Source organism: Acipenser ruthenus, chromosome 4, assembly GCF_902713425.1.
Source record: "Acipenser ruthenus chromosome 4, fAciRut3.2 maternal haplotype, whole genome shotgun sequence".
Classification (NCBI taxonomy): Eukaryota; Metazoa; Chordata; class Actinopteri; order Acipenseriformes; family Acipenseridae; genus Acipenser; species Acipenser ruthenus.
The window spans coordinates 77,685,277-77,706,527 of record NC_081192.1 but is presented as its reverse complement, the minus strand read 5'-3'; the positions used below and the strand labels follow the sequence as shown (position 1 = coordinate 77,706,527).

At 37.4% G+C, this 21,251-nt stretch overlaps 1 protein-coding gene across 4 annotated transcripts in view; it reads left to right on the top strand.

Moving 5' to 3' along the window:
• Positions 1-11,971: 11,971 nt before the first annotated feature.
• pdcd6ip (programmed cell death 6 interacting protein) overlaps positions 11,972-21,251 on the top strand; it is a 29,756-nt gene continuing 20,476 nt past the window's right edge. For 3 of the 4 annotated variants that reach the window (XM_059022846.1, XM_059022844.1, XM_059022843.1), the window contains exon 1: positions 11,972-12,273. In XM_059022846.1, coding sequence (XP_058878829.1) covers positions 12,068-12,273 — 206 coding nt within the window. In that variant the 5' untranslated portion in view covers positions 11,972-12,067. The remainder of the gene's footprint in view (positions 12,274-21,251) is intronic. The other variant, XM_059022845.1, reaches the window with a different exon arrangement.

Below are 21,251 nucleotides of genomic sequence, written 5' to 3'. Positions count from 1 at the left end.
GCCGAGCACCCTTTAGAAAACGGGTCGCCAGATTCCCGGGGAAACTGAGTCAATGGGGATATGACATGCAGATATAGCTGCCAGGTATACTTTCAGCGTAGAGGGGGAACTGCCCTCCTCTAACAGATCTTACAGAAAATGGCAATAAATGGGGTCATGACCTCTGGTCATACACCAAATTTGAAAATATCTCCACTTATAGGCATACAGTGCCCTTGTGGAGGATGCCCTAGCATCTGCAGTGTACTGACTACGGCGTCTGAGAGTCCTAAGGCGGACAGATGGTCACGTTCAGGGGCCAGACCCATAGTTGGACATTTCTAGGTGCCAGAGAGTGCCTCTCACCTGACTGAGGAGATCCATGCGCAGCAGGATCTCCTAGGGTTGGCCTTGCAGTAGCTGGCAAAGGTTCGCTAACCAGATTCTCCTGGGCCATCTGGGGGCCACTAGGAGAACTGTTGCCTTTTCTCTCCGAACTTTCTCTAGGAAAACTGGGAGCAATGTTATCGGCGGGAATGCGTATAAAAGCGTTCTGGGCCACTCATGCGCTAGGGGGTCGACGCCTAGTGTACCGCTGCAGCAATGGAGGGAGAGCCATAGGGGGCAATGAGTCGTTTTTGCTGTGGCCCAACAAATAAATAACACTCCTAAACCACAATCCTTCGTTCACGAAACTGTGCTCTTTTCCTCCGGGGTCGTGGTGAGTGCTGGTGCTGGCTCCACGGCTGCAGCTCCTGATTTTCACACCTCCTCTGTCAGAGACAAAAAAACACAAAATAACAAACACAAGCTCCGGCTACGTTTCGTCATGAGCGCAAAGGGAAGTACTGACGTAGCTACTTCCCCTTTGTACCCAAAACCTCCTCCCCGCAATCAACCCATTGCCATGGTTTCTCCAATAGAGGGCCGCCCTGCAGCTGATTGCAATGGAATCGTCCTGAGTACTTGCAGCTACGCGCTCCCCGTAATATGGTCACCTTCCGGTTTCCGCCTACCGTGAAGGCTGCCCATCTAGGAGGAAGCATACCACCAACCTTACACAGCGCCCTTTCTGGTTGGGAGGGAGATTTACAGTTCAAATTCTTTCTCTCTCTGTCACAGCCTGTTTTGTTAACTGCATTCCTGACTAGTGTCTTCATTACAGTATTGAATTGTTTCCAACCTTCTTTCCACTCCTGCTCTGATCCTCTTTATACAATTTTAATATATATATTTTTTAAAATATTTAGTTAGAAGATATTAGAATATTGAATATTTTAGAGAAGATTCTATTTGGTTTAGCATGCAGTAATAATATTTTTTTGATTGGATGTATGATATTATTGTGTAAGCTATATTGTGGTCATTTTGAGGACTTGTCTTATTTGAAAGAACTGAAAGAGTTCTTTCAAATTATATTGTTCTTTGTTATATTGTATTGTGACTGACTGTATCAAAGGATAACAGTGTGCCATTTTGAGAGATGTCCTGCAGTGTGTTGATACCAAGCTTTTTCTATTTTGTGGTCTAATCCTAACATTTTTAAACATTAAACCAGACATTTAGTGTATATAAAATAACAGTTTTGTATTTTAAATGTTTAACCCGTTTTTTGGGGGATTAGTTTGGAGATGTGAATATATTTTTTTCAAAAGGGTTTCAGGTACATCCGGCATTAAACATTTTTTAAAATCCAGTATTGCATCGAATATAGCCTTGCAACCAAATAATATTTCTCATGGACAGGCAAGAATAGCCCTCTTAGTTTAGAGAGTGAGATTCTCCTTTTCTTTATTCTGGGCTGGGAACCTTCCATGTGAATGTGAAAACATTTACAATTTCTGTTACAAATTGAACAAAGCTCAGGAATGTAAGGAGAGAAGGGTCCTCTGCTCTGCTCTGCTTGCATGGATGGGGGGATGGGAGAATCTCAGAGATAACAGATTCAAAGGAATGTGAGGGGCCCTGCCTGCCTGTGTGGTGTTGGTGAAGTAAAGGAATGTTTGTGAGGCTTGGAAACTTGCCATGAGTACACAGGTATAGGAAGGAGGACTCATAAATGACATCATTAAAAGGTGTGTTTTGGAATCTACAAAGCTGAAGTGAATGCATTGTCTGGTGCTCAGTTCTATCAATTTCACTGTAACCCAGAGTGAAGCGACTCTGTTCAATACAATTGTTCTATTCTGAGCTATACCAATAAACATATATATTTGACACCACTAATATTGCTTATCAGTTTCATTATTTCTTACAGTAGGAACATGTGCACCGTTGCTAACCCTAAAGAGTCCACTTATTATTTTCTGCACTAGCGGCTGGTTACATTTGTTTTCAGTGGTTGAAATAGCACATCCAGATTATCCCATGTATCGTTTCTTGAATAAAAAATAGATACATTTCTTACTTGCAAAGAATAATTAAGGAAGAAGATAGTCTACAGACAAAGAGACAGAGTTTGGATTTTTTTGCTGGCTTTAATAAAAGGTTTATCATTGTTAGTTGTTATAGTTTTATCTTGAGGTTGATGTTTTTGATGGTGTTAACATTTTAAATAGGACACATATTATTCTGAGATTGGAAGTAAATGGTAACATGGTAAACATTTACAGTGCAGACTTTTTTGATTATTTATAATAACTTTGCTGAATAGAAATTGAATGTACGGAACCTCTAAAGGGACATGGTGTGAATTAAAAAATAAGGCTAGTATGTTGTGAGCACGATTTAACACTTTTCTCTATCTCCCTGTTTGCATATTAGGGAAAATGTCTCAACATGGATGGTAGACAGAGGATTTCTCCTCTTATTCTTCAGTGCTTGCTTTGAAATGTGTGATTATTATTTGTACGATGACACAGGAACAGGATCTACTTGATTTGCCTAGTCAAATGATTGGGTCTTTATAAAATATTCCACTGGTCATGTAAAAGAAAAGAAAAACGGAAGTTAGCTCAAGAGTATTATTTATTTCTTAGCAGACGCCCTTATCCAGGGCGACTTACAATTGTTACAAGATATCACATTATTTTTACATACAATTACCCATTTATACAGTTGGGTTTCTACTGGAGCAATCTAGGTAAAGTACCTTGCTCAAGGGTACAGCAGCAGTGTCCCCTACCAGGGATTGAACCCACGACCCTCCGGTCAAGAGTCCAGAGCCCTAACCACTACTCCACACTGCTGCCCTAAGTAAAAACAATAATTATATGTGTAACAAAAGGTCGAATTTAAGAAACTGCATGAAGTTATCTTAGAATTCTGTTTGTCATTTTAAAGATATTATGTCACCCGCATGACATAATAAGTCATGCTCACGACATACTAACCTTGTTTATTAATTCACACCATGTCCCTTTAGGGGTTCCATACGAATACATATGTCTCCGAAGAGATTCCCAAATGCACTCTTGATCTGTGCACCCAAAGGACACAAGTTTGACAGTTAAATCAGATTATTCTGCCTTTTAGTGCAACTGTGGCACCACTTAGTAAAGCTAAAATTGTAAATTCTAAACAATGGTATAATCTCAATCTCGTTCGTACCAGAAACTATCTCTTATATACAAGATAATCCGCTTCATTTTTGTGTTCACCGTGCGGTTCACGGCTTCCTTACATTGCTTTCAATTCTATACTTTGATTTGATATTGAAGAGCAATTACTGTAGTTTTAAATTATGTTTCCTTATTTTTCTGTCCTCTTATAGATAGATAGATAGATAGATAAAAACAGCCTTGACACTGTCTATACTCTGAACCAAACTTTACAGAAAATCTAGGCTATTACCACAATTTATCCTGTGGTTGTAATTTCAATCATTTGACTAGGCAAATCCAGTAGATCCTGTTCCTGTGGCATTGTACAAATAATAAACACACATTTCAAAGCCAGCATAGGAAAATCCTCTGCATACCATTCATGTTGAGACATTTTTCCTAAAATGCAAACAGGAAGATAGAGAAAAATCGGTAATGCAAAATCGAAACCATTACTGAATATTTTGTCAAATGATTTATTTTATTATTTATTTCTTAGCAGATGTCCTTATCCAGGGCGACTTACTGGTGTTACAAAATACCAAATTTACAAAATATCACATTATGAAATATCACATTAAAGATAAGAGCAGTTATAAAATACAATAAAGTCAGTAGTAAATAGGAGCAAATTCAAATAAGAAGAAAAATACAGTAAATACAGAATGTTTGAGAGCGATTTCGACAAAGAGCAGTTATATTTAAAGCAAATATTTGCTTATAGGAGTAAATGCCATTAATAGCAAGTAGTAAAGTACAATAAATGGATAAGAACGATTTCAATTAAAAGCAATTACAAAAAAAAAGTAAATATGGTTACCTTTAAAAGTTAAATCAAGTATAAGATACAAAAATAATTATAATTGAGAGCAGTAGTAGAATACAGCAAAGTGTGGCGTAGTTAAGTGCAAATACAAGTGATGCAAGTACTGATACAATTGGGTGCATATATATATATATATATATATATATATATATATATATATATATATATATATATATATATTTTTTTTTTTTATACTGTACAGCCAGAAATATTTGTGATTGATAGCCTTACATATGACAAACTACCCTGTAAGTATATCTTAATAATCTATGTTTTGTACCATTTTATTATTGTATGGTCTGTTAAAGAGTAAGTAGCAGGGTCCCGGAAAATATAGCGTTACACATCTCCACGTTAAAATGACGTACCTGTCATTTTTCTTTTCATTGTTAACATCCTGACAACTTTTTACACTTATAAGCCTGTTTTCAAAATGTCTGCTCTAGTGCACTGGGGTTTGAGATCTGTCCTCTAAATCAATGCAGGAAGAGTGATAAAAAAAACCCAAAAAAACATACCAACAATGCTCTGGCTTTTCTGTTCCGTACCACATCATATAAGAGAATGTTCTGAGTTTTAGGGAGTCAGTGTAAATAATTGCAGCACCTGCAAAACCACAACATCTAATGCTGGTGTAAACCGGAATTGTTTAGCTGGCTTACATGATAAAGATATTAAAGCAAACTTAGGTAATATTATGAAACTTAACGACTCGTGCAGAACAATGCAGACTATTGGGGAAAAACAAAGAGTTATAGGAACGATGAAATAAGAATAGGAGGTTGTTGGAGTAAGTCCTCTATAAAAACAGGCTTATCTGAATTTTTGGTTGAAACAGGAAGAATGAAATAAGGACTACAGCCTGCCTCTCCAGAATGTAGCAATATATTACCTTATTCTGTATTTTGCATGCTGTCAATAACATTTATTAAACTTAAGTCTTGTTGTATTTGAGCAAATACTTTGGGTCAATCCACAACATAACACTCAATTATGTGAGGTGGTTAACAACTGTAAATAGAAAATCAAATCACATTTTGTTATCGTTTACTTAACAAATGATCCAGCAAAAGAGAACCCACATTTATGTTAAAATAAAAAATGAAGTGAGTAAATTTACTTAAAATCCTCTTATTGAGTTTTTAAAATACAGGTCCGGTAACCCCCAAAAGTGTCAAACATACAATACTTGAAATAAGTTTGTTTGTTTTTAGATAAAGATTATTTGTTAAATTACTAGAAAATGATTTTTTTTTTTTTTTAATTAAAAAAGTAGTTAAAGTTTACTAAATGCTTGTCCTTTATCTGTTACCTTGAATTTTGGTATAATAAGTGTAGGGTGCCAATACTGTGACTGTACTTCCCTCAACAGCACCAATCGACATGGCTGCTTTCAATGGAACCAATGTGAGTTTGTCAGGAAGGGTCTGAATTTCCTGGACCTTTTTAGATGGTAAATAAACCAACTGTTTTTTTTAAACAATATTTTGAACCCAATTTACTTCCCAAAGTACATTTATCCATACTATGCCCATAATATACCTTAGTACACTATTTGGGTGCTCTTTATGTAGAGTGCTCACCAGTGCTTCATTGCTACAGTATGTCATTGGACAACATTCCAGAACAGGTATCTCTTCTCATGTATTAAGTAACTGCTTTGTTCTTCAGACTTGCTGTTGATGTGATCATAGACTTGAAGAGCAAGTAAAACAGCTCTGCCAAGACGTTCTGCTATTTTACTGGGTACTAATCAAATGAGGTAAAAGTGGATAATGTAATAATGCCCTTATCAGTGATGAAGTCATGAGCGTGTACTTTTCTCTGTTAAAGTTATGGAAGCAATACAGTATGAAAACATGTGTATATATACATTGTAACCCGGCCAGCACTCACGGTCGTTCGTTTGCCCCTTTTAAAGCAGACCCAGGACACGAGAAATGGAGTTTAAGCGCTGACGCGCTATTTTTAATACACAAATAAAACACAAACAAAAATAAACACCTAGCTCCTTGTTGGACCACTGATTATACAGGCAGGTCCCTGACTAGCTCGCAGGACGGCTAAGCCGTTTACCTGCCAAACAAACACAAATCACCGCACTTACTTTTCTTTTAACTGCTCGGAAACAGAGCACACCTTCTGTCTCCTTCTACTCAGCAGTCCCGTACAGACAGGCTGCACGTCTTAAATACCCTGCACCTGGCATTAATTTACAATAGTTACCAGGTGCGGGTGATAATTAAACAATAAACAATTAACCAAAATGTGCATACGCACATGTTTTCTGCAGGGAGGATATTAACCCCCTCCCTGCTGTGTTACAATATAAAGATATATTTATATATCTATATATACACGTTTTCATACTGTAATATATATATATATATATATATATATATATATATATATATATATATATATATATATATAGCATACTGTATGTCTAGAGGCCAGCTGGCCTAGTCTCTATGACAACCAGAGAGATAAGGAGTGTAGATTTTTGTTATTTGTGTTTTAAACTTATTCATTATTGTACTGATTCTGCAAATTTATAACCAGAATATGAGAAGGGAGAGCCCGGAAACAAGGCAGCATGTAACATCTTAAACTGCAAGCTCTGAACAACATCTAGAAAACACCCTTCCATTAAAATTGACTTTAAAATACAGAGAACTTCTCTACCTGGGATCGTCATTAAAGAAGAGGACAACTAATGATTTAAAGACTCAATTAATGGACTGAATTGACCTACCGAAAATGGTCAATTTTACTAGAAAAATTATGTTTTGTTAAACAAAGACTGAATGGGGACACCGCTCTACAAGTCATCACGCATGGTCAACACTTCGAAACAAACTGGGTATTCCCAATTAAACTAAATAGAAAGATTTACAGAAACTAAACTTGGGGAATAAAATAAATGTATATTTGCAGACAACTTGATAATGGTGTAATGTAAAAAAAGTGTGTGTAATATTTTGTTTTCTTACAAAAAGAAAGGCTAGTTTTAATCTTCCATGAAAGTGAATTACAGCTAGTCAGCTAGAATAATTGCAGATGATCTATGAACTTGAATCAGAGGTGCAGAATAGATTCTTTAAAGAACAAATGAATGTGTGTTTTTGTGCCGTGATTCTAATTAAAGGACAGGTATTTTTAACAGCTGATTGATAAAGAATTAAATATAATTTCGTAATATCCTATTTAGTATAATTCACTGAATTTATATACATTCATTTCCTGACTCATATTTACTCAACAGTTATTCTGCTTGCATATTCATATTTACTGACTTGAGAATATAATTAGTTCTAGCAGAAAAGACAAATGATATAGATAATCGATGTATTGCTTTCACATGTATTAGCCAGTACACTGAACTGAGACGCTGCCTGACCATTATTGCTTTCTGAGATTAATGTACGATGCTGAAGTTGGCTTCTTATTCGTCAGCTTCTTATTCATAAGAACATAAGAACGGTTGCTCGTTTGGTTGTTAGTAGCTTATTGATCCCAGAATCTCATCAAGCAGCTTCTTGAAGGATCCCAGGGTGTCAGCTTCAACAGCATTACTGGGGAGTTGGTTCCAGACTCCCACAATTCTCTGTGTAAAAAAGTGCCTCCTATTTTCTGTTTTTTAATGCCCCTGTATCTAAACTCCATTTGTGACTCCTGATCCTCGTTTCTTGTTTCAGGTTCAATTTTAAAAGCTCCTAGTCCCTTTAACACTTCTGCTTCTGTTATGCTAAAGTTATTTAAAACTGGATAGGAACAGGTCGACATGTGGAGCATGTTGTCCGTATCCTCCTTTGTAAAAACTTGTGAAAAGTAATCATTTAATATATTTGCCATTTTTTTCTCTTCATCTACGATGTTGCTATTTGTATCTCTTAGACATTGTACTTCCTCCTTGAATGTTCTTTTGCTGTTATAATATTGGAAAAACTTTTTGGAATTGGTTTTAGCCTCCTTGGCAATGTTTATTTCTATCTTTCTCTTGGCTTTTCTAACTTCCTTTTTGACTTGCGCTTGCAGTTCCAAGTACTCTAGTACTTTCAATACCTGTTTCTCATTGTAATTCATATCAATATGCACGAGAATTAATTCAACTTCCCATTCAGAACGGAATCCAACATTGCAGTACCTAATTTAGCAAATGAGTTTTACCGTGTTAAGTTAGACGTACCAAACTAATAATATGTTATCAACCTCAATTGATTATATATTCAAATTAACTCAGAAATGGGGCAATGATCAAATTATCTGCATTTACGAGGCAACTCCTTTGAGTTGCACATTTCAACAAACAAAATACATTTCTTACACACTCTAAAACAGGAAGTTATATTCTATTCCTAGCACAGTTTATCCACTAACTTGATAGCATTTGCTACAGTTAATTTCTCGAGTCATAAAGTATCTAATATGCTGAATACTTATTGATTTTCAACAAAGAAGTCAATCTGCTTTGTTGATGAACACTGCAGCTCTCTCTCTGGATCTGAAGTTCCAATGAGAGAAGACGGTACTTTACTTAAGTACGCGTTGTATTTCGTCGGCTCGCAATAAACAAATTGTTATTTTCGAATGCAGATCAGCTGGTTGATTTCCAGTCTTGCAGCATTATCTTTGACTTGTCGGCAGAAAATAGTTCAGCTGATCAGACGTAACTCAGTTCAGATAATGTGTTGCAATTGAAGAGTTATGTAGTTCGTAAAAGTGTTCTCGTTGCAGTTCTTCTGTACGGCTAGTACATGATCTTAGGCCCAGCTGCTGGCTATGCTTCTGTTTGTTTCGTGGAGCGACGTGGAAACCAAGACCCACTTTCAGATCAAGGCAGTGTCCCATTTACTGTTCCAGGCTCTCGTAGGGCTAAGAGCTAGGGCTCTCTTCAAAGCTGATTTCAGTCTTCTCAGAACATTGGTTCTTCCTTGCCTTCCGTGAACTCGAGCACTTATGCTCCCATGACTTCAGAAACTTTCTTCACAGCAGTTTAGCTTCCATTTCATTCCTCCGAACTCCAAGCCACTTCCTCTCAGCACGACTTTCTTTCTCTTGCCTGGAGTCCTGTTTCTCCTGTGGGGAGCTTGCTTAGTATGGGGAGCCCGTATGGGAAGCAAATCCTTTGAAAGTCACGCGGCATAGATTTTATAACTTGCATAGATTTTAGGTAATCAGAATAATGTACATTTTCACAGAATGTTCATAAAATGACACATTCTGTTGTAAAAAAGGGGCAGTTTTGACACTCTGTCAAAACCAAACGGTAAGACATGGGTCAAATATAATTGGTAAAAAGCTGACACATAATCTGAGTAATTGTTGACCTTCTTAATCACTTCTAGCTCTGGCAGAACACATCTGAGGGTTATCTAAACTCAGAAGGTCCAAAATCAGCACAGAACATGACTTGATGTAACCTTTGACCCCTAACAACCGCACATGACTATATTACTCATAACTGTGACATATAAAAAAAACACAGGCCTTGCTGAATGCATTGATACCACTTTTGTATTAATTCAGTGTGTCATTTCTAATACAACCTCCATATAGTTTTTAAAATATTAATTCCAGGTGATTACATGGAATATGGTCTGTATTTTTTTTATTTTTCCACATTGCCAATAAGGTACCCACCCTAGATAGATGCATTAGGACCTAGTCTATCCCAAAAAACACCAAAAGATTAATCTCTACTACCGGGGGTTGAGGTTTTTCCAAATTGCAAGCTATTTTTCAATACAGATGATAGACAACGAACATAGTTTATGACGTTTGAAATTAAATAAGCGATAAGCGTTTACCTTTTTATTATTGTTAAGTAATTTATTTCACGTTTTTGTCCGTTGTAGGCTACTCATTTCAAGCTTGTATCACGATACAAGGACGTGTATCCGTAAAGTATCGATACACGATGAATCATCTCACCCATAATAATAACAGATGGGCTTCAGAGAATTACAGGAAAATAATTCCATCTAGGGTTTTTGTGAAGTCATAAACTACGAGACCGTTATAAACTGTCAGATGGAATAGGTTCAAATTGCAGTGAATTTAATAAATAATAATAACGTAAGTTAAGTAAATATTAAAAAATCTTAAACATAATTTTCTTTTTGATAATGCAGGCACGGTGAATTAAACAGGGTAGATAATAAACTGCAAAAAAGAACGTATTTTTAAGGAAAAGGTGTTTCAATAGTGTATGCTTTTTTTCTTAGTCGCTGTCAGAGTCGAAGATGTCGCTCGCTCCAGTTGGTGGAGGATGATTGTAAATCTTCATACAGACAGATTTGTTAGAAGTGCCTAAAAAAACGAATTATGGGTGTAGTCTTACTGAAGCCCATCTATTTTTTTGTTTATATATAATACATGGATATTAGTATTTGTAATAAAAAGACGTAAGGTTCAAATTTCCCGTTCATCTCAAATGTCCCGTTCCTCTCCAGTTTCTCTGAGATACGAATGTACCAGCTTTACATCACTTTTTTTTTTTTTTTTTACCGTATTTTTATTATGTTGATCATTAATGAATATTTCTCTACTGTGGGTGTTGTCGACTTATTAAAAACGAAACATTTTGGGTGCGTTCACGGAGATCATTCTGCTCAGATTCTGTGCAGAATCTGATCAATTTAGCCAATGGGTGCGTTCACAGAGATCATTAGAACATCATTGGCTAAATTGGTCAGATTCTGCATAGAATTATCTCCGTGATATTATCTCCGTGTGTGATTGAATTGAAACAAGTGGTCTCTAGGAGTCGAAGTTCAAGTTTCGACGTCACTACTGTGCTATTATGCCTTTTTTTTTGAATGGATCAGGATGCAAATATAGCCTTCATCCGTGTGTGTGTGCTCTTTGAGCTTATATATATATATATATATATATATATATATATATATATATATATATATATATATATATATATATATATATATATAACAGCAGTCTCGTGGTAAGCTTTTTCTTTGAACGCATCAATTTCTAGAATGGCCATCATTGTCCCTCGTAATTATTTTCTTATTAACCAGAATGTAATGTTGATGCCTTAATTATTTTTTAGATCAGTTTACTGGAGTTGCTACACGGACATCTGGAGGTTTAGTCGTTTAAGTTTAAGTTAGTCGTGTCGTTTTAATTCTCCTGTGAATTTCACAGGGCCCTAGTTGTAACATCTGCTCCAGATTAATGGGATACTATTAAACATTAACAATTAAGTGTTGTTTATAAGTATAGCATGGAAACAAGTCGCATGTCAAAATGTCGCTTTCCTTCAAAATGGAAGTCCTTGACTTTCTAGCGTAAATGGCAATGTATATATATATATATATATATATATATATATATATATAGCTCAAAGAGCCAGCTATATTTTAATAAATATATATATATATATATATATATATATTTTAGCTCAACATTGCCATTTACGCTAGAAATACCGTAATAAACTCCAGAGATGTTAACCTTCTTGCAGTAACTGCACGCAGTCGATGTTCTTAATGGCAGAACAGTTCACAGTTGGTGCCTCTCTCGTGAGTGTGTCAAACTTTCCCTTACTCATCCTCCCACCTCAGCTCGCGCGCCCATTAAAACAGTCACAGAGTTACGCGCAGACGCAGACGTCTTCTGACGTTTTCAGCCGTACCCAGGAAGTACTGAGGTTTGTTGTTCATCAGAACTAGATTGATCTTCTTGTTAGCGAGGCGGAATGGCGACGTTTATTTCAGTCCCATTAAAGAAGTCCTCTGAGGTGGACTTGGTGAAACCTCTGACCAAGTTCATCTGCGCGACCTACTCCGCCGGGGAAGACCAGGGGGAGTATGTCCGAGCCGTGGAAGAACTGAACAAGCTGCGGAAAAGTGCAGTGGGGAGGCCGCTTGACAAGCATGAAAGCTCGTTGGAGATTCTGTTGAGGTGAGTTCTGTCTTGCGTAAAGTTCAGCTCAGCGACTGTAAGAGTAGGGCTAAACACAGAACTTACACTGAGAAAGGTACGCAATATATTGTTTGTGAATATTATTAGCATAACTTTCTCTGGGCCTCCTGCTTACCTGCATTGTCTTTATATTTACGTGATAACTAAAAATGATCATTTGAGTGTCGGCTAGTGCCAGGATTATTATTGTTATTATTTAAATTTGATTCACAGCCACTGGTAAAATATCATAGCAAATGATATACTGTGCTTTGGATACCACCAGTGCTGCTGATTCGGGCCATTAGCCAAGAGTAATGACAGTGCCAATTCAGATAAAAAGTAACAGCAAAGTTGTTAGCAATTTTTCAGTTTTAAGTCGTTACCGTAAACATTTGCGCGTCATTTTTTTTTTTTTTTTCTTCAGGTAGTTACCGCTTGTTACGGTGTTCAGTTGGGACTATTTTTTTCTGACGCACTCGCCGAGTGTTTTCTTTTGTTCATAAATGTAACATAATGACGAAGGGGACATTTAAAAACCAAACTAGTTTAATATTGTTGAAAGCTTTCACCAAGTATACTGTAAACTCAAAACAGGAAACCCCTTTTTTGTTTTTGTTTGTTTTGTTAAGAGGAAGTTATTGTATAATAAAAATGTATCCCAAATGGAGACGACAAACCAGGAACAACATATGTGTCATCGTCACGTATTACAGTATCTAGTGAGGGCCACACCAAGGTGTAATTCGATTACCGGGCAGGTGAATAGCACTGATACATACAAGTACAGTAACAGATGGGTTGGCACTTAATTTGAACTGCAGTGCAGCAGCATTGCACACACTACACCTCACATTAAAAGTCATTTAGGCAGCTAACTCATTTACACAATTAAGCCTAATAAATGATGGGCTAAAATATATTTATTAAACATTCACAATCCATTGTTTGTGAAACTATTAAAACATGAAGATTGTCAAATATATTTATAATGATAGAAGAAATGCTGATATATCAGTACAACAGTGTATTATTATTTTAAAATAAGATTGTAAATCTAACGGCAATGTGTTATGTATTAATTCATTTATGCATTTATTTTTCAGTGAGAATAGTAATGTTACTGTCTCCCCCCCCCCCCCCCCCCCAAAAAAAAGAAAGTCAACAGGGTATGAAACCAGGATCACCCTGCTGCAGCAGTGTTCCAGTTAGCCATCATGGGACAAGATGTTAGATGAGGAAAAATAGCTGGAAAATGTTGTACACTGTTTAAAATATATATATATATATATATATATATATAACACTATGTAACACAATTTTTGTTCCTGGGTAGTAAGTGTTATTTCCTAATTGCTTATGCCTCAAAAGTATAGAAAATGGCTATTATTCCCCACAAACTTTGCTTTTGTGACCAGGACAGTAATATTTTGAAATTTACTTATTTCCAACGAGAAAACGGGCGAATTTGTGTCTTTTTTGTTCACATAGTCAGAAAAAAAACATATGAATCCAAATTAACATGTATTTATACTAAAGTAATAAAAAAATGACTACAAAAGATTTAGAAGTGAGTAGTTTTTCGAGATTTACGATTATACTGTAAATCACTTTCACGATTCAGCCCCCAAATGTAGTCTCCCATCATGTTCTCGTTATACTGTCCTTGGTTGCGGCGTTCAAAGTCCAGTATATCCTGGTGGAAGCGCTCGATTGCTCCTCCGAGTACGCTCCCATGTTCTCCTTGAATTTATCAAGATGAGCATCAAGGATATGGACTTTGAGGGACATCCTACAGCCCATTGTGCCGTAGTTCTTCACCATAGTCTCAACCAGCTCCACATAGTTTTCGGCCTTGTGATTGCCCAGGAAGCCCCGAACCACTGCGACAAAGCTGTTCCAAGCCGCTTTCTCCTTACTAGTGAGCTTCTTGTGGAATTCATTGCACTCCAGGATCTTCTTTAACTGTGGTCCGACGAAGACACCGGCTTTGACCTTTGCCTCAGACAGCTTAGGGAAGAAGTCTTGAAGGTACTTGAAGGCTGCCGACTCCTTATCTAGAGCTCTGACAAATTGTTTCATAAGGCCCAATTTGATGTGCAGTGGTGGCATCAGCACCTTCCGGGGGTCCACCAGTGGCTCCCACTTGACGTTGTTCCTCCCCACAGAGAACTCGGTCCGCTGTGGCCAGTCCCGCCTGTGGTAGTACGCTTTGGTGTCCCTGCTGTCCCAAAGGCAAAGATAGCAGGGAAACTTGGTAAAACCGCCTTGGAGACCCATCAGGAATGCCACCATTTTGAAGTCTCCTATGACCTTGATGCCATCTCAGAAAAATGCAGATATGTATCCACTTAGGCAGCTGGAACTAAACTGAACTGGTGGGCTTAAGGCCCCTGTATTTATACTACTATTTATATTACTGGAAAGTTCTAGAAAGTTCTAGAAGTTACTCCAAGTTTACTCAGCACTGAATCCATCTGGAATGTTCTGGAAAATAGGTACATTTCAAAATATCTCTGTCCTGGTCACAAAAGCAAAGTTTGTGGGGAATAATAGCCATTTTCTATACTTTTGAGGCATAAGCAATTAGGAAATAACACTTACTACCCAGGAACCAAAAAAAAAAAAAAAATTGTTACACAGTGTAATAGAAATAAACATAAGGAAAAATATATTTTTTGTCTGCAGAATTTAATGGAACCTATTGTAAATATTGCACACATTTTGGTAGAAAATCAATAAAATATGCAGAGAAACTTGACAGGTTATACACTTTTTTTAAAAAATCTGCGGTTCAGCAGTTACAAAACTGAAAGAACGTCAAGACAAATCTGAATTCCACAAAGCAGCAGTAATACTTGGCAATGATTTTGTATCTGTGGTGCAACAAACAAAAACACCTGTACACCAGGAGTTGAATTCAGCTTATAGAGAGAGTGGGGGGAAAAAACAGGCAGAAGCTATTTTTTATATTTGAATAACTCCAAGTACTGCTTATTATAGTTGTACTCTTAGTATGTTACTTAAATTTACTAGCAAATGTGTTCTACACTTCGCTGAAAGGAACATTTCCTTAAAGTATGTTATTCATTTGTTGAGGTAAGACGGGGTCACGGAACCTTTTGTGTATCTTGAAGAATTTAGTGAACCCGACCAGTTAGATCCACCCCTGCTAATCACTAATCGATCGTGTTCACTGTTAAATAAAACCCAAATCCTACAAGTTGTATTCTACTGTTTTGTGTATGTTTTGTGCAACAGGGAGGAGGCAGGTAGATTTAAGAAGGACAAGTAGATTATTCAAGCATTTTGTCCCTTGGACAAGAAGTTTTTTCAAACATTGCACACACCTGATACTACAATAAGACTACAAAGAAACAGGAAATAATAATGTGCATCAACTTACTCGTGTCGGACAAATAGCCTAACGCAAAACACAAACACAACATGCTAACTATTCTGAATAATTTCTTCTCAATATCCTTATGTAGATTTCTGTTCAAACTGCAGTTAAACATGTAAAGGCTTGTAGGCTATTACTATATCACATGTATGCAGACCTATTTATTACTACCGGAACCTGAAACAAAGGTCCAAGAAACGCATATGAACTGCGTGAAAAGAATTGGAAAGCCCCAAGCATACAGACGGAGGTTATGTGTAAACAGAACATCTATTATGATATAACGTTAACATGATTAAAAGTTTGCAGCAATAAAACAAATTATAACTAAGACTGCACTAAAAACCTGATAGTCTCTGGAGCAATTGGTCTTCTTTAATAGTGAGAGCAGTGGGGGATGCCTTGTTGAGTAGAATGGTTGGTTGTCCTTTGATCTTTATGGAATTTTGCTTTTGTGGATTCTTTTTCTATGCCTTTTTGTTCTTTTAGAAAGAAAACAAAAACTTCTGCTTGTGGCTTGTAGTGTTTGTTTTGTATTGTTAAAAAAATTGAGCCCTGTAACTGATAGTATTATATCCCATAATTGATTGTATGCACTGTTAACCCAGCCTTTACTAAAAGAAAACGGTAGCCTGTTTTTTTTCTCTGAATTTTATTTGATACAATAAAAAACACTGTAAATTCTTGTCATGCTCTGAAGTCTGAAAGATGCTCCAGGTTGCTTTTGCAAACACGTTAGATTTCAAACATTTGGATTTTTTAAAATAAAAATCATTGATTTCAATAATTTTCATTTACTACCTATTTTATATAGTTTCTCAAGGAAAATACATAAAAAGTATGTTTTAAAAACCCTTTATTAACACAAACATCTTAAACTCTTACTGTCTATAAACGAAAAAACTGCAGTGAAATGGTATTCTGAAGACATGTCTTGCCCTATTATAGAGAGCTTGCCCCATCATTAACATATTCACCGACGTGATTCTGATGACAGTGCAATGGTGTCCCAAATAGACAATTGAGCACTGTGTTAAGACCCGCTGAAACCAGGTTTCTGTATTGGTGCAATCAGGAGCTTTAACAATTGAACACACTAAACAGCAGAGTAGTTCTAAGTAACAACTGTGTGTGTTTGGACTGACACAGAAAGAGGAACTCAAAGAAAGAAAAGTAAAATAAGAGTGACTGGGATGAGTGAGGAGTATTTTTCTCAGGCATACTCCATAACTAAATTCTTGTAGTTCACATTTAGAGGATGCCATAATGATACATAATTTGCTTTATTTATGTATTCATTTAAGGTTGAATAATTTAGTTTGGTATGTAACTATTCACAAACCACCATTTCCAACATCCTTAAATTTACAGTTTGGAGGTACTGTACAGCTACAACTATGGTACTACAAAAGAAAAAAAAAAAATTCCATAATTAAACAAAAAAAAAAAAAACTGAATTAAATCAAATAAATCCGATTAAAAAAAACAAAATAAATTAAAAAATTGCGAACCCTGGAAAAGGTTAAATGCAAAAAAAACAAAACTGTAATGTTATATTCTGTGATTGTCCAAGTGTGGTTTGATCGTGGATATCATGCAAGAAACTTTGACCTATTTTGGGGCAGTTCATTTTACAAAGCAGCTGACACCACAAGGTCAAAGACTTGTATCTTGGTGGTCCTGACTAAATATGACTAGGGTGGTTAAGTACTGCATGCTAAAATCTGTTGGTGATCACAAAGTTCACCTGACTAATTCTGGTTGCCATATTGAGGTCATAAGACACTAGTTTCCTCTTTGTTTGGTCTGTTGCTCAAGAGTCATTCTCTGAGACAACCAGGCACCTTGTGATAGTTACAATTACATTAAAGATGGCATTTTCAATGTGCTCACATTTACCCACTTGGCATGTCTTTAGAAACATTAAGCTGTTTGTGGAAGCAGATAACAGGAGACATTTTTTATGTAGTTGCAATGTGAGTTCAGTGACTGAACGGCACCCTGTAAGTCCAGGCAGAGCGTTTCCAGGCTTGGCCCTTATCACCAGGGTTCAGCAGTTTGGTGACATCCGTTGCTTCAGTTTGGTAGGTGAAAAGAGTGCTTAGCTTGACAGCAGAACGGAGGTCATCTGTCGATCTTCAGTCCTTCCAATCAGTTAGTAGCTTCCAGTGGTAAAGTGAACAAAAAAAATGTTGGTAAGAGATGCATTAAACTTTCCGAAACTATCCACATGTATGCAACATAAATAAGAAGCCTAATTTATACTATAAAGTGGAAACAGTTATTTCCCAAATGTTGTTTATAAAGCTTCTTAAATTAAGGGTATATATCGGGGGTGGCAGAGCCAAAGAGCCGCAAACCAAAATCATAATGTGTCCGAGAGCCACAGGGCAAGAAACAGTAACATTGGACCAAGAAGTATTTGGACATATTTAGAATTTCTGTGAATCCATAAAACTAAGATCAGTTTAAAACAAAATGTAATGAATGTAAATAAAACAATATTCAGCACAGAAATGAAAAACGTGAGTATGTGAACAGGTTTTTAATGACAGGTAGTCTGCAGTGCCACCTTCTGGTCTCTGCTATACAACACTTTTTTCTACCATTTGATACATAGGAGCACTTTCTTGACAGATAGGGCTTCTGGTTTTCAGTGTTTTCCACTGACTTTTCTCCTCTCCTTTAACAATTTACAGAACCTTGCAAACAAAAGCACAACATTAACAACTGCAACGTTTTTAAATAACATTGTTATTACCATTGATTGCATTGTGTCCAACAAGACGGTTGTTAATGTTGTGCTTTCGTTTGCATTCATTTTCTTCAGTCTACTTTCAAATCAAAGTGAAACAGTAACATTCAAACGATTTAAAGCCCATTTTAAAGGAGAGGAGAAAAGACATCGGGAAAACCTGAAACCCGACAGATATGAGATCTATGACGGGTGCACTGTGCTTATTTCGAAAGTGATTACAGTACCTTTCAAAACATAATTTTCACTTTAGACCAGCACTGTAACATTCACATTATCTTAACATGCGCCTACAAACCACTTTTTTTACAAAAATGTTTAAATTCTACTCACCATACCATTTTGATGGATGCCTAGTGGGGTCCCATCCTAGAAGTGAGCCTCTTGAAAGTTAGGTTGGAATGTTGTCAGGGCAGTACAGAGGAGTTCTGTGACGTGTTGATCAGTCAGGACCACACAGTGTTTTGATTTAACAAACTGAGAAGAGCGACTCACAGCAGTATATTGTGCCGAATATTGATGCAAGTTGCATGCTCGTTTTTTTGAGTTGTGGATACTTTGATCCTGGAACTTGTTTCCAAAACTCAACTACAGGCTCTGATTTGTGCTCCATTTTTAGACCTTCATCCTCCTGGAGTTCCATTTCCACAGCCGATGTATCTGTTACCAGGGGTTTAGGGATAGGGCAGCCATCCTTTACTACATCAACCTGAAGGGATTTACAAGAAAAGCAAAGCATGGTTTTTAAACGTTTTCAAATCTGCCACAAAAATCATCCAGCAATCCTTGCAATTTGCTGTTGTATTCCTTGAGTTTCTGCTCTCCTACTTTTGTTTTTGTGAAACTTTCCATGTTCTTGAAGCAGGGAAAGTGGTTAAAGTCTCTCAGTTTAACATCCCTTTGAAGAAGCTTCAGATTGTTCTGGAAACTAAAGAGAGCCTGAGTAAGGTCAGAAAGTAGCTAACCCTGCACCTGGTGTGCCAAGTTCAGACATTTCAGATGCTGCATGACATCGGTGAAATACACAAGGAGGTCTGCAAGCCACTGTGGGTCCTCAAGTGCCGTCAGCCTACTGCTTTTTTCACTCTGCAGGCCAGCATGTAGCCACCTCAGAACTACAGCATCGGAGGACAACGCAGCTCTGGGCAGCTTACAGGCAAGCCTGCAGGCGCCCGGCCAGTCTACAGGGGTTGCTGGTGCGCAGTGAGCCGAGGACACCCTGGCCGACCTAAGCCCTGCCCACCCGGGCGATGCTCGGCCAATTGTGCACTGCCCCTTGGGAGCTTTCGTCCACGGTCTGCAGTGGAATAGCCTGGACTCGAACTGCTGACCTCCAGGCTATAGGGCGCATCCTGCGCTCCACGCAGAGCACATTCTTAATGCCGGCACCACGGGTTGTTTCTTTTAAAGCCACCAAGTCCAACATTTCTTCTTTTACATCCATATCAGATGAAACACAGCAAACAAATATTACTAGCTGGGGTTTGTCTGTGGACTCGTCAAGCGCTAAGCTGAATGCCTGTGAGTTACACAAGTCATTTGGTTACAACTTCAGCACTGATCAGAGAGATGCGCCTCTCTGTTGTATGGTGTGAAGATGGAATTTGGCTTACTAGCTTTTGAAGCTTGAGTTGTTACAGCAGCTTCTTTACTACATGCCGATCGCAGCATCTGCTGGCTGCTGAGACGTGATTTTAAAGAGGTTACCTTTTTCTTCCTCAATTCGGATCCAGGAGGCTATTCAGATGATAAACTGCCGTTATTACTTTTAAAGTGGCGTTTCAGGTTGCTTCCCTTGTAGTGTGCAAGCGTTTTGTTGCAAATTCTTCTTCCCGTTCTGCCTTGAAACCTCATTTTTCATCCTCATACTGTATTTTCTTAGTTGTGAGTTTACTTAATGCCATTTTCTTGGTGAAATGAACTGGTAAATATAAAAAAAAGAAATAAGAAAAATTAACCCTGGTCTTGAAAAACAAGATAAAGACCCCAACGAACTACAATTGAAAGTGAGCACAATACACAGACGTTGAGTGTCACGAAAGTTGAGTGTCAAAGGTCATCACGCTTGATGGCGCTGCGGACGAGAAGAGCGAGAACAATAACAGTAAACACGAATGGAAATAAGAAAGCAAACAAACATGTTTTTTACTCCTTTTTTATTTCTTGTTTATTCTTTCTTCTCTAGCTTTTCATTGCTAGCCACACAAGTGGAGAAGAGCTGCAGCTTGGCCACCCCTGGTATATATGAATATAAATATTTTATTTATATTTGAGATGAAGAGGTGTATGTGTATAATATATATATATATATATATAATATATATATATATATGTAGTTTATATGACCGATCCTGAGTGACACAATTACCTGTGTAGTGTTAGAAAGTGGTACATCGTCAAAGCGGTATGCGTACCAAAATATGACCTGTGTAATGTCAGCAAGTGATACTTTGTCAGATTTTGGTACATGTGCAATGAATTGGGACCTGATGAGTTTCGCTAGTGAAAAAGAGGTACATTTTTCACTTTCTAATGAGTGTTTTGCAGCTGTGCATAACTGGTACATGCTTATTTAACCCTTTCAGGACCAAGCATTTTTCAGTGGGATGCTCTCCCAGGACCAGGCATTTTTCAGTGGGATGCTCTCCCAGGACCAAGCATTTTTCAGTGGGATGCTCTCCCAGGACCAGGCATTTTTCAGTGGGATGCTCTCCCAGGACCAGGCATTTTTCAGTGGGATGCTCCCCCAGGACCAGGCATTTTTCAGTGGGATGCTCCCCCAGGACCAGGCATTTTTTGGCTGTATTTGAGAGACTTCCT